The following is a 13,629-nucleotide window of genomic DNA, read 5'->3' on the forward strand; positions in this document are numbered from 1 at the left end:
ACACTTGAGTTACACTTTCGAAATTTCTAGTCCCTTTTCTGTTAAGTCTTCTCTTCACCTCCATGTGTTAGCTGGGGGTGTTTTGGAAGAGTCTGGATGTTACTTCCTGTTGTTTTCCTCAAGATGCAAACCCAAACAAGGAGATGAGTTATTAGACCTCACTAATGTCTGTGCCTCCTGTAGGGGAAGGAGCTGCAGAACAAACTGACTGTCCTGCTGAGAGAAAAGAATAATGCTCTGTCCCTGAAGGCCCAAACTGATGAGCAGAACACCATCCTCACCGCCCAACTCAAAGCTAAGGTGATGGTTGTTTTTGTACTCTTTCTGGCTGTTTTGTTGAAAAACAACTCTCATGGGTGATGTTTACCAGACACGAGCCATTAATTTAAGATCGATGTACCAGAATAATAAGAATATGGCGAGTTTGTTTAAATTGACCTTAAGTCAAATTACTGACTCGTGTAAAATTCTCCAGATACAAGCTGATCAAATGTCTCTTTTCACGTTATTTGTAGTGTGAAAAATCTCAGTAAACAATTCAAATACCCACACAGCCCATCCTTTATTAAGGACCTGTGGTGACACTGGTGTCACAGTCCAATTCAAGCTTCTGCAAAACTGCTTTTTGAGTCATATATTCAAGTTTGACAACCCCAAGTGACATCCTATTCATACATATAGAGTATCAAATGTTATTTTACTTCTTTGGTGTATTTATTCCAATCTGTTTTCTTTGAGTTCTATATCCTTAAAGTTTAATTCCATTCACAAGACCTGGGAAGATGAAACAGGTTTTTATATTGGTTTTATACATCATCTTTGTTCTAGGCATTTATTCGTTTTCCTGTGTGTGTGTGTGTGTGTGTGTGTGTGTGCGCGCGTGTGTGTGTGTGTGTGTGTGTGTGTGACCTTAAAGAGTGTGGCTCTGGAGGAACTGAACTCTGAGTATATCGCTCTGAAACGAGGCAGAAGCAGCAGGGAGGATGCGAACGCTGCCTTTATCTCCCTCAGGGCCCGTTATGATGACATCAGAGCTAAGGTGGGTATCTAATTGATCATTGAGCTTTTTTAGTATTTAATTTTAGATTGTGGCTTTATGATTATCAGAAATGTCTTTGTTTGTAATTATGTTTTTAGTATGATTCACTTCTTAAACGAAAAAGCCAAACAGATGTGGAAATAGCTCCTTTAAAGGTGAGGAAACCTTGAAATTCCCATCTCTCCTGCTTTGTTGCTTTTGCTGTTTCAGTCACTGATACATTTTCCAACAACAGGCCAAGCTGTCTTGCCTGGTGCTGAAGTGTCAGCAGAGGAACTGCTTGTTAGTGGAGATGATGAAGTCCATGCAGAAACAGGTGTGTGTGGACCCCAGACTCACACAACAAGTCAAGCATCTGCTCAGTGACGCAGCTCTGCAGGAATACGCTGCAGCGTTTACACCAGGCAGCTACATGCAGACCCAAAACTGCTGCAGTGAGTTTACACAAGACTTTATTTCTAAATTTCACCACTGCTGCAACAGATTCACACGTGATGAAACCTGCCCCATTGTTTCGATCTGTGTGAGCAAACAAGACGGCGTCTCAGCTGAGTCTGAATCTCAGTGGGGCGAAGGAGAGAAATATTCTTCAGTATTTGCAACTGAGACTTCAGCAAATCTTCAGGCAGCAGCTGAAACACTAAAGAAAACCTCACCTGGGCCAACATCACCTGTACTAGAGTGTCCAAGTGTCCCTGTGTCTTCATTTGTCCCACTGAAGGACGACATGAGCACAGATATGTTACAGGTGAGATCATACATCTTAGAATCATGTTTTGTGTTTTTTCAAATGTTAAAGTTTTTTTTTTTGGTGATGATTTTTACTCACAACTGGACATTAATCTTCACACACCCTTTTTGTTTTTAATCCCATCACAGCTGTGTCCTGCTAGTGGACTAAATAATCTGCCAGAGAAGTCAGGATTTCAGCATTTGAACATAAATCAAAAGTCCTCCCCAGAAGTGATCAGTCGGGGTAAAAGTCCCACTCCTCTCTTCTCCTGCCCACGGGTCAATCCCAGCAGGAGGCTGAGTAGTCCTGAGAAGATTATCAACCTTCATGAACAGCTGCAGAAGACCCTGATCAGCAACTTTCAGGTACTCTCAGGATTTATCAACATCTCAACACAAGATTAAAATACTGTATAATCTACAAAATAGTCTAAATCTGAGGCTTGATTCGGACTTTTGACTTTCTGGCACATATAAAACTATTTTTATGACGTCTTTGTTTATTTCACATCTGCTTCTCTTCTCTGAAAGGCACCAGAGAGCAGAGGACGAGGACAGGAGCCCAGGATGTCCCTTTCAGCCCAAGCTGACCTAAATTCAGCCAACACAACAAAACACCTTTCCTACACTCTTCAGCACCTCCCCTCTGTAGTTCCAGCTAAACCTGCCTCCTCTGACAAATCCGTGACTCTTTTTAATGCAGTTGCATCTAGATCTGCTAATATGAGCAGCATGTTCACTAACCATCACCTTAAAGTGGATGGTTTTAAAACTCATTCCAGCTCTTCTGACTTTGCTCTTGTCAGCCCGACTCCCAGTAAAGACAAAATAAACTCATATGAAGCCACTCATGTGACGAAGCCGAAGCAGACTAAGAAAGTGACCACTGTTCGTGATGTTTCCAATGCTACACAAGCAGCATCTATGCTGAACACACCAACTTTCCCTAATTCCAATGTTTCTGTCATGACCTCTAAAGCAGACAGTGCTGCTCTGACTCCTGATAGCTTTGCTTTACGCTCTCAGTCCGCTCATTCCTCTTTAGATCAATCCAAAAGGTCTGCCACCACTTCCCTGGAAAAGACTTCAAGACCCAAACCAGGTAACTTTTACAAAACAGCTTCTAGAGGGCGGTTAAATAAATTCATCCGTTCTACAAATGTTAAGCTGACTGCCCGCTTCGGCGATTCCTCTAAAGCTCTTTCTGCTGTGATTCACCAGATTCAGACTTTACAAAAGATCTGCAAGGGATTTGGTTTAAATTCATAGTCATGAGGGACTGAAGGAAGGATTTTATTTGACTCAAAAACACATTGAAGCCAAGAGAAAACTGGAATAGATGACCAAAAATGTAAAAAAAAAGAAAAGTTATCCTAAAGCTCTGTTTGAAGAAAAGCATCCAACACGCTGAAAAGCCTATTTTTGTTATGAGAATAACATGTTTGTGTGTTTTATGCATTATTCTGTGCATGATGTAGCAGTGTATTACTGTAGATTATTGGTTTTTCTTTGCTCACTGCTATGATCTGATTACACTGCATCTAAATAAGGCCTTTCCTCTGTGCCTGTCTGTTTTATTAATGAAAATGCTTCAGTGCAGATTCTAGCTGTTTGGTGATTTCCAGTTTATTGCCCACACAACACACACAGCAGTTTATGGTTATTATGTTTTAATGTATCGTTTGGCCTCATTAGTAAGTTCTAAATATACCTTTTTATGTCCTTGTTTTATTTGTTTGTTGTTGACGAATCTGAGTGATGGAGGCGGGATGTGATTCCATGCAGAAATAGAGTTTAAGTGTGTGTGCACAATGTTCCTTGTTTAATCATTTCAGAATCTCCAGCTGAGGTCCGCTCTGTTGAAGTTATTAAAAGAGTGGGTCAGAGCAGCCTCCTGATTGGCTGGCAGAGGCCGCTACTTGACGAACTGGGCTGCAGTAACGGCACGTTCGTGTATGGATACAGAGTAAGCAGAGTGAAAGGCACTTTGGTGCTAACTTAGTCTGGATTCATTGTTTTAAATGTGTCTCGTTTGCCTTGTTCTAATTATTTATTTTTTCAGGTGTTTGTGAATGGAGACTTCCACAAATCAGTGATGAGCTCAGCATGCACCAAGGTATGAAATCATTCATCATATTACCATAAACATACACACAGGCTGTACAAATCATGTATTTGTTCACAGTGCATCCTGGAAAACGTCGATCTTAGTGTCCCAGTCCACATCAGTATCCAGACTCTGGGCTCTAACGGTCTGCCCTCAAACAGCGTCCAACTCATTTATACCACTTTGAACAGATCAGAGCAGAGGTGATTTGAAGCCGGATTAAAGCAGCCCTCCCAGTGACACAGATCAGCAGGTAACATTACTGCAAATTGTGTTCTGTCTGTTTGTAAAGAAAACATTCATTACAGGGGCAGAACTTTAAATAATCATCTAAACATGCTGCTGGCTCAGGAACAGTGACCTATACAGTACCGGCTCATTCATAGGGGGCGCTAGGACGACACACTCCCTGATGTAACGGGAGAATAAAAACAATTGTGAAAGTAGTTTATTTTTGAGTTTAGTTTTTTAAAATAATTCAGTTGAAGCGTGGTTGAAAAGCAATATCTGACTTTCACTGGTTAAATTTACACATCATTTTAAACAGCGGTCTCTCATTAAACTCTTGTCTCTCTGAAGTTAAATTCTGGTTCTCTTCCAACTTCCGTCAGCTTAACAGTGACAAGTCAGAAATCCCCCTCACCGGCCCCAAGTCCTCCCTCTCCAAGATCAGTTCATTCTCACTTATCTTCGATAACACCACACTTTCCCCTACCCTTAAAGCCCAGAGCTTGGGCGTCATTTTGGACAACACCTTGTCATTCATACCTCACATCAACAATATTACAAAAACTGCTTACTTCCATCTCCGCAATATTAATGGACTCCGCCCCTCCTTCAGCCAACACTGCTGCTATTTTGATTCACAGTCTTGTCACCAGCCGCATCGACTACTGTAATGCCCTCCTCTCCGGTCTCCCCCTAAAGTCACTCAATAAACTTCAGCTGGTCCAGAATTCCGCCGCCCGTATAATCACCAAGACCTCCATCTACGATCACATCTCTCCTGCTTTGCACCAACTTCACTGGCTCCCTGTTAAATACCGAATTGACTTTAAAATTCTTCTGTACACTTTCAAAGCCATCCACAATCTCGCTACTCCATACATTTCTTATCTCATCCATGTCGTCACTCCCACTCGCTCGCTTCGATCATCATCCTCCGTTTCCTTATCTGTTCCCCGTATTCGCCTCAGTAACACTGGAGCCAGAGCCTTCAGTCTGACGTCCGCAATATCAACTCATTCTCAACCTTTAAGTCCCAACTCAAAACTCATATGTTCCGCTTGGTTTATCCACCATAACTACACTCCTTCTCCAACCCTTCTCTAGCCTAGCAACTGAAATCCTCCATTCCTACATTTTTATCTAGTCTTAGCTCCTTTATTTTATCTTGATTGTTTTATGTATTTATTTGTATTGGTGTTTTTTTATTATTTTTTTCTTCTTGTATGTACCTGCACTTGTAAAGTGACCTTGAGAGTTTTGAAAGGTGCTTGAAATAAAATGTATTATTATTATTATTATTATTATTAAACTGTGCATTTCCAGACTCACTAGCATCACTACTGGGGCCCCTGAGCTGCAGCTAAACAACCAATCACAATTGGTTGCTAGAGAGAACTGAAGAATTGTTTGGCCAATCACCATCACCAAGTTTATTGTGTCTGTGACAGTAAACAGCTAGCATGCTTGAAGGTGCTGGATTTCCAGCCACCGCTGGTCCTTTGACGTTTAGAAGAAAACCCTCCATCTTTACTCAAGACAGATTTTACAGCAGAAACAACTTTTAAGTTTAAACAGGTCACAAAAGGTTTTGGAGTATATTGAGGTTTATGTTTTGTAATTATTTTCCTGTTTTGGAGATTTTACAATGTTTACCAAGTGTGATGAAGCCACACACACTAACTTTTGAGCTGTCTATACTTCCCCAAACTTCTTACTCTCACAAACCTAACGGTTGTTACTTCGGTAAATCATCAGAATGTTGGCAGTTTAGTCTTTCACACACAATCTGACTCATACAAATCTACAGTTTCCTCTCAGATCCTGTCAGAGTGCCTTAGCTTAGTCTTCAGTAGACTCCCATAAAATTTCAGCTTTGTTGTGTTTTCCAAACTGAAATTGAAGGGACTTTTTCACTTGTCAGGTGTTATAACCGTGGACGCATAACAATTGATGTGTGTGGCCTCTTCTACTTGTGGTCGAGGACAATTCCATGGGGTTTTTGTTTCTTTGCACGGGGACCGAGGAATACTTTCAAATCACTCATTATTCCCCAAAGAGTCAGTCAGGGAATACGAGACACAGGTGTGTGGTTTCCGTGGTTACCAGAAAAGCCATTAACAGCTACTTAAACATGTTGAGCTTTGTTTTTGTTTCTTCTTCTAAAAGTAGAATTTCTCATATTAACAAACACATTTTAAACAGCATTTTTTTGGTCAAATTAAATGAGAAAATTCATGAAACACTACTTTGATCAAAAACAAACCCATGATAGTTTGACACCAAACAGTGACATTCTGATTTTCTGTGTGTCCTCTCATCTGTGCACATCCATCTATAGCTGCAGCCCTCTGGGGATGCGTCCTAACCTTCTCCTCTGCTGGGACACACAATCACACTGCATCATGTGACACTCGGGCCAGCCAATCAGAACAAATCGTCTCTCATGGTTTTTATTCCGGACGCAGCGACCTAAACCTAAACATCCTTATCTGAAGATGCGAGAGTCCAGCCTCTACAATCAAAGTTTCTCTGCCTGTAAAGACCCTTTTGACATGTTGGAGGAGCTTTCACCTGCAGGACCTTTTGAATAAGTGAGATGAAAGATCAGAGTGGCTTGCCCTCCTTTACACTGTGTGAAACACTGAGGATCATCGTTGGCCATTAACCACATCTGGACAGCATCACAAAGTGAACAAGTCTTCACACTCAGTGGTCAATAGTACTTGATTTTTGTACATGAAGCCAAATATGGGAAACGATTCTTTACTCCAAAGACGTTCCTCTCTTCTCACAGGTCAATAATGTTTATTTAGACATGCAGACGGAAGGTTAAGTTGTGAAATTTGCACACAAGAAGAAATTTAAACAAGATGATCGCTGATATTTTTTGTAGAAAATGTTCTAAGAAAATGCCAACATCCTTTACCTCACCGTATTTTTCTTTTTTATGAATGACACTTTGTTCTGCTAATAGATGTCATCTTCTTTGCACTCAGTTTTCTTTCCTTTTTTAATTTAACAAATACAACACTGTATTCTTTTTCTACTTGCTGTGTGTGTGTGTGTGTGTGTGTGTGTGTGTGTGTGTGTGTGTGTGTGTGGAGTGATCATGGTGCAGCAAAGGTATTTTTATAACAGTAATGTTATTTCCCACTGATTCCTTTAGTATGCACAGAGAATAAATGTTTATTTGATATTAAATATCAATCTGCTAATCGTCTGTTCATTGATTATGTATAAAATAAAAGTGCTTAAACATTAAATTAAGTGAAAATAAAACATGACTAAAACACATTTAAAACGGCTGATTTAGAGTCTAACAATAATCTAAAGAGCTCCTGCACAAATTCCACTGATCACCTAATGTCAATGTTCAACTGGGTATTTACGCGGTGACAAAACAGCTAATGACCACTAGGGGCGGTCCTGAGAGCTGAAAGTCCACAGATGTTGAAGGCAGCTTTTCAGTAATTATCTGACAGGTGCTTTAAGCAGAGATTTATTGGAGTCTGGTGCAAATATGAATACAAAGACACAGCCAAGCTGCTCAAAACATCACAGTGATTGTTTCTTCATTCACCAGAAAACAAAACTAAACAAAGAAGAGGCACAACAACAAAAAGTAAGAAGCCCAAGCAGCAAAAACAAGCTTATTAATCACCTGCTGTGCTCTGCAGCTTTGAGAGCTCCTCTGAGAATGTTATTGCTTGTGTTCAGCAGAAAAAGGGGCCCACGGGTGGAGGAGTGTGTGTGTGTGTGTGTGTGTGTGTCCAGGAGGTAGCCGATCAACTATTCATAAAATATCTATTTTTTTGTGTTTCTAAGGATTTCAGTGGTCATGTAAACATGACTTCACTACACGTCCACACCTTGATGGATGAGTTACCGACCCGCAAAACAAACTAAAGGATGATGAGAGCCACCTGTAGAGAAAATCAGGTATTGAGCTCTGTCTCATTGCATAAAACTGGAGAAAGCACCTTCAACATCATCTGTCAAGCATGTGCCACTTAAACTTAGAAAGAAGTAAAGGCCGTTGTGAAACAAACCCCAAGGAAACAAGTCAAATAGTTATTTGTTTAATTATAAAAAGGTTCAGCTTTATTCTGGTTCTAAACTGATTGCGAAAATTAGAACAAATCTCAGTTCTTTTAAGGACTAAAGGACGCGCTTCCATCTAAAATATGTTTTTGTCTTATTGTTAAACTATAAAACAATAAACATTTACCGGTAGATTGCAAAATAAAGCATCGGCACAATTTCCAAGTATTCCTGAATATCAGAAATGTCCGGGTATTTAACCTAAACCTCCCCATTTCTTCTATTTTTTGTCAACTTTGAACCAAAAGATTAATCCCACTTTAGTGAAGAATAAGTAAACTGAAACTCAAAGCTGCCTTCATCCACGTCCCTGGAGGATTTTTTTTTACACATCATTGGGACTAGTACTTGCTGCTGTACTCTGTGGGTAAAATAAACACACAAACGCCTGTAGAGCACCAAATGTGTCATTAAACAGCCTTCCTGTCCCTGAATGAACAGCAAAAGCTGAAGCAGATCCACAGGAATCCTCAAGCTTTCTGCAGGGAGACTAACCTTCATTATTAACACACATGCATGCACGCACTTGTGTACAAACACGCACACACACCCAAACACAAGATGCCCACTCAAAGCATTGATGTATATGCTAACGTCTTGTTTATCTATAATAAAAGGTCACTTTGTTAAGTGATGCCTGCTTAATTCTGGCTCTTGTCATGCCGACCAAGTATGTGTGTGTGTGTATGTGTGTGTGTGTGTGTTGGCGGTGGTGGTGGGGGCAGACAGTGATGGAGTGTGAAGGAGGGAAAGCAGGAGATAAAAGTGAGTGTATAAATGACTTGCCAGACTGGCGTCAATAAATAAACCTTTGTTTCCTCTTACTAAGCATTCAGGTGATATCTTAGGTGTACAGGTGTGTGTGTGTGTGTGTGTGAATGCATTGAAATGAGACAAAGAAGAAGGATAGTGTGTTGTGAGGTTATAATTCCGCCCAGAGGAGACACTCGCTCCATCACTGCTGCTGGCACTTTGGGTGGTGGTTCAGAGGTCTTAACCTGCAGGCCATTCAGCTGCTCAGCCCTATAGCTCTATAAGTGGCCCTTTCCTGTTGCTGAAACATAAACTGATAATATCCCTTCATGCAAACACACCCATGAGTACTACAACAGTTGGAAACAGCCAAATAGTTGGGAGCTAACGAGGTTTCTGTTGTTCTGGCTCTATCAGTCCATCTCAGTGTCTTAGAGACAAACAACTATCAGAGCTCACAGCTGCCTGCCTCTGATTCAATTCTGACAGCATTCAAAGCAATCTCTTCTCTTTTCATCCTGCTTAGTTTTCTTCTATTCTAATTTTTCTACCCTTTTGCTTTCAGCATCCATTTGCTTTCCATTTTATCTCTTCTAGCTCTTCATTTTTAACCTAATTTGCATAAAACAACCACTCTTCTATTTTCTCCTCATGCTTAATTCTTTTTTGTGTTTGTTTATCTCTGTTTTTCTCTTGTTCTTTTGAGGAATTTTAATTCCCCTCTGTTGTTTATATATTTGACCTCCCATTTTTTCCAAGTTTCCTGCTTTATTGCATTTCACTTCTCAGACTATTGTTTCTTTTCTCCTCCCTTCTTGTTTCCTTTCAATTGTCTTCAAATAGTCTAAAAAAATCCTATCTGGTTCTTTTTCTTCTCTAACAGCAGCAGAAACAAGGGCTTCACCCTTCGGAGCAAATCCACACTGAAACAAACATCAGACAGAGCAACTTATAATTTAGGGAGAGACAAGCAATTAGCTGCTATTACATCCTTGGATCTACAAGCAAAGGCAACCCTAATCTCATTAATCACCAACAATGGGGGCGGTAATCGACAAGCATGTTTAATGCAAATGTCCCTGCACAGTAATCTGCACGCCTAAAGCAGAGAAGGTGCATGAAGACTTGCTTTTTCTCTTCTTTAATTTTCTTTCACGTTTTCTTCCCTTTCGTGTTTGTTCAGCTTTTTTTCGCTACGTGCAAACCAGAACAATCATTCTCCTGCAGAACTGTATCGATTCCCGTCTGCCCCAAGCCTTTCAGTTTTGATGGGTAATAACCCTCAGAAGGAGCAGAACAATGAGTTTTACGTCCCATATCTGAACAACTACTCCCCCCTCCTCCTCCTGGCAAATTCTCCATCTCATTTCACTTCTCCTTCATCAGTTCTCTGTATTTCTCTCTTTTTTTATACCTTCCATTTGCATGTTTATTGTTTCACTGCTTGCCTCTCTCCCTCTCTCCCTCCTGTGGTGTCTGTTTTCATCCATTGCTTCATTTCTTCTCTTTAACTTTGCCATTATTGTGCTTTTCTTTTCAGTATTTTTCACTGTAACTATCGGTCCAGTAGCTAAACACGATTCAGGACTAAAATAGCCTGGAAAAACCTTATGAGATTATCTCTCTGCACCTCCTTTCTCCTTTCTTCTCTCTTGTGAGCTCCTCATTTTTTCCATCCTACCTTCTCGGTTTGAGACTTTGTCTCTCCCGAGTTATGCTCCAGTTTCTGATGATATGATGTAAAGCCTGGGTGGATCAGGGTCCAGGTGAAGGTCAAAAGGATTCGTTGGCAGACTAGACGTGCGGTCTATTGATGAGGAAGGGTGAAGGAATCAAAGCAGGGTCTTGGAAAAAGCAATAAGGACTTTTGATCAGAAACGAGGAAAGAAAACTAAAGATGTTGGAATTCAGCTGAATAATGATTAATTTCCGAACACCTGACTAGATTTTTAAAACAGCTACTTTCTATTTAAGTTTAACAAGCACAACTTTAATAAAAAGGAGCTTAAGAAAAGATTGATATAACATGAGCTGATGGAAAGCAACACTGGTATTAATGTGACACCGCCACACAAACTCTGCTCAGAGAAAAGTTCAAGGAAGACGTAAAAATCCAGAAAGCTAAGCTGTACAAACATGATGGGATGAATTCAAGCAGTTCTGATCTAGAGGCGTCACCTTCTGTGGAAACTGTCCATCCATTCATTCATTTTTGCCAGATTATCTGTGGTCGTGTGTTGGGGGCAGCAGCCTGAGCCGAGAGGCCCAGACTTAACCTCTCCCCATCCACTTGGGCCAACTCCTACGGGGGAATCCCAAGGCATTCCCTGGCTAGCTGAGAGACATAGTCCCTCCAGCATGTCCTGGGTCTTCCTTTAGGGCTCCTCCTGGGTGGACATGGAGGAGAAAAATGAGAAAATCAAAACCTCACCAGGGAGGCGTCTAGGAGGAGTCGTCATAATCAGACGCCTGAACCACCTGACTGGCTCCTCTCGATTTGGAGGAGCAGCAGATCCGAGCCCCTCCCGGATGCCCAAGCTTCCTCTAAAGGAGAGCCCAGGCACCCTGCTAAGAAAACTGATTTTGGCTGCTTGTATCTGCAATCGGTCACTTTTGGTCACTACTCATAGCTTGTGACCATAGGTTCAGCTCTCTTTTCACCCTGACAGACCGGTACAACGCAGATGCAGCTCCAATCTGCCTATTGATCTCACGCTCCATCGTTCCCTCACTCGTGAACAAGACCTCGAGATGCTTAAACTCCTTCACTTGAGGCAGGACCTCATCCCTAACCTGGAGAAGGCATTCTACCCCTGTCCAACTCTTGGATTTAAAGCTGATTCTCATCCCAGCGGCTTCACACTCAGCTGCAAACAGCTCCAGTGAGGGCCGGAGATCACGTTCTGATGAAGCCAACAGGACCACATCATCTGCAAAAAGCAGACAGTGAGGAGGATTTCTTTTTGCGGTAAATATCTATTAATTAATTATAATACTACTTTCATTATTAATATCCTATTTTATAAATCCTCCAGTGTTATAGGTGCATAATGTAGAAATGAAGTAAAAATTTCATCCTGTGGTAAGATTTGGTTACTGCAACCACTTTAAACAACTCCAGAGCGTTGTGTCGGCCGCTGTCAAATTAAAATAGCTGGCGCTGCAGTGTTAGCTCGCAGGAGACACGGCACCCCCACACTCACTGATGGTAAACAGTAGTTATGCCCCTCCTTCCTTTGTTTTGAAAGGAGAAAAACTGACAACCCAGCAGCCAGCTGGGTATGAATTAACCGTTCATCCAAAATGACTGGATCATTAGACTCTTTTGGGATTTTCTCCCGGTAAAATATTTACTACATTCTTACATGCTGCTCCTTTTAAGTTTCCCATTCTTGTAACAGAGGAAGGCTTTTATACCTTTGCATCCAGTAAGTTAGAAAATTAAACATTTGAAACTCTGAAGACATCTTCAACTTATTTTACTGTAATTCACTTAATAATGGTGGTAAGTGAGTATTTATGAATAATCAAAACAAGGAAGATTCAGTTTGTTTGAAAAATAAGAAGAGACACCTTTATTTACTCTATGATTAGCAATTTATTTAAATAATTTAAACTGTTCAGGCAGTTATATTTGAATGATTAAATGAGCAAATTATTCTGAAAAATCATTTCATTCAATGTTTAGGAATTTAAAATGAACAGGACCATTTACAAACCAATAAACACTTTGAGTGTAATAAGGTTTGACAGAGGAGTTCTCACTTTGTGTGTGCGTGTGTGTGTGTGTGTGTGTGTGCATGCGTGCGTGCGTGTGTGTGTGTGTGTGTGTGTGTGCGTGTGTGTGTGTGTGTGTGCGTGCGTGTGTGTGTGTGTGTGTGTGTGTGTGTGTGTCCAAAGAGACTACAAACCCAGTCTGGTTTCTCTGCATTGTGGGAGCTGTCCATTGTCACTGGTGCTGAACGTGGAGTACTGCTTCTCCTAAGAAAGAGATTGAATTTGATAAGCAGCAAGGAAACAAGGAGGAGAAGGAGGAGGAGAATTAAAACCAGGAAGAGTTCACAGAATTGCTTCATTACTTTTTTAACACCAGCTGAATGCAGACGGAGAGGACGTTTTTATTGGAAACTTATTGTGCAGCACCTCTGACACACTGTAAATGTCTTCCTTGAAAAAAGAGAATTTCTTTAACTCACCTTTTTGTTTCTCTCATCCTCACTCTTCATTTTCTGCTCATTTAATCCTGAAGCAAAGAGGAGTGGGGGAGGGAATACGAGGAAAGCAGCAGGCGAATCTTTTTCTCCCCTTCAGCTTCGCAGAGCCGATGGAAATGCAGTGAGAAGAGCTGTCCTGCCTGCGGTCTTACAGGACTCAGGAACCGCACCAGAAGAAGTTCCAGCTGTTTGGTGGTGTTGTCCCGGACCTCTGAGCCCTGTTCTGGCTCTGCTCCCCCTGCAGAGCGCCGAGTCACTGTCAAGATGACGGGGTGTGCTAAGCGCTGCAAACAGGGAATCATCAAGTTTGCCGTGACTCTTCACAAACTGGTTACTGGGACTCTCATCAAAGGTAAAGAAGTTCCTGAGTATGAATGAGAGTGTTTAGCTATTCCAAGTGTGAAAGGAAAAGTGTTGGAGCTGCAAGCACATGGGATAGTTGTGAGAGTGTTGCA

The 13,629-nt window shown here is 41.2% G+C and overlaps 2 protein-coding genes across 6 annotated transcripts in view; both read left to right on the forward strand.

Annotated features, from left to right (window-relative positions):
- Positions 1 to 7,321, forward strand: part of jakmip1 (janus kinase and microtubule interacting protein 1) — a 39,438-nt gene extending 32,117 nt beyond the window's left edge. For 3 of the 5 annotated variants that reach the window (XM_015945757.3, XM_015945774.3, XM_015945766.3), the window contains 10 exons: positions 184 to 300; positions 917 to 1,039; positions 1,138 to 1,194; positions 1,275 to 1,787; positions 1,919 to 2,137; positions 2,303 to 2,873; positions 3,607 to 3,737; positions 3,834 to 3,887; positions 3,957 to 4,131; positions 6,445 to 7,321. In XM_015945757.3, the coding sequence (XP_015801243.3) occupies positions 184 to 300; positions 917 to 1,039; positions 1,138 to 1,194; positions 1,275 to 1,787; positions 1,919 to 2,137; positions 2,303 to 2,873; positions 3,607 to 3,737; positions 3,834 to 3,887; positions 3,957 to 4,085 (1,914 nt within the window). In that variant the 3' untranslated portion in view covers positions 4,086 to 4,131; positions 6,445 to 7,321. Of the gene's footprint in view, positions 1 to 183; positions 301 to 916; positions 1,040 to 1,137; positions 1,195 to 1,274; positions 1,788 to 1,918; positions 2,138 to 2,302; positions 2,874 to 3,606; positions 3,738 to 3,833; positions 3,888 to 3,956; positions 4,132 to 6,444 lie in introns of those variants that run through there. The other 2 variants (XM_015945783.3, XM_054739097.2) reach the window with 2 other exon arrangements.
- A 5,988-nt stretch (positions 7,322 to 13,309) lies between these two features.
- LOC107376580 (A-type potassium channel modulatory protein KCNIP1) overlaps positions 13,310 to 13,629 on the forward strand; it is a 91,021-nt gene continuing 90,701 nt past the window's right edge. The window contains exon 1 of the mRNA XM_015945744.3: positions 13,310 to 13,526. Coding sequence (XP_015801230.1) covers positions 13,439 to 13,526 — 88 coding nt within the window. The 5' untranslated portion in view covers positions 13,310 to 13,438. The remainder of the gene's footprint in view (positions 13,527 to 13,629) is intronic.

This window comes from Nothobranchius furzeri, chromosome 1 (genome assembly GCF_043380555.1).
Source record: "Nothobranchius furzeri strain GRZ-AD chromosome 1, NfurGRZ-RIMD1, whole genome shotgun sequence".
NCBI lineage: Eukaryota > Metazoa > Chordata > Actinopteri > Cyprinodontiformes > Nothobranchiidae > Nothobranchius > Nothobranchius furzeri.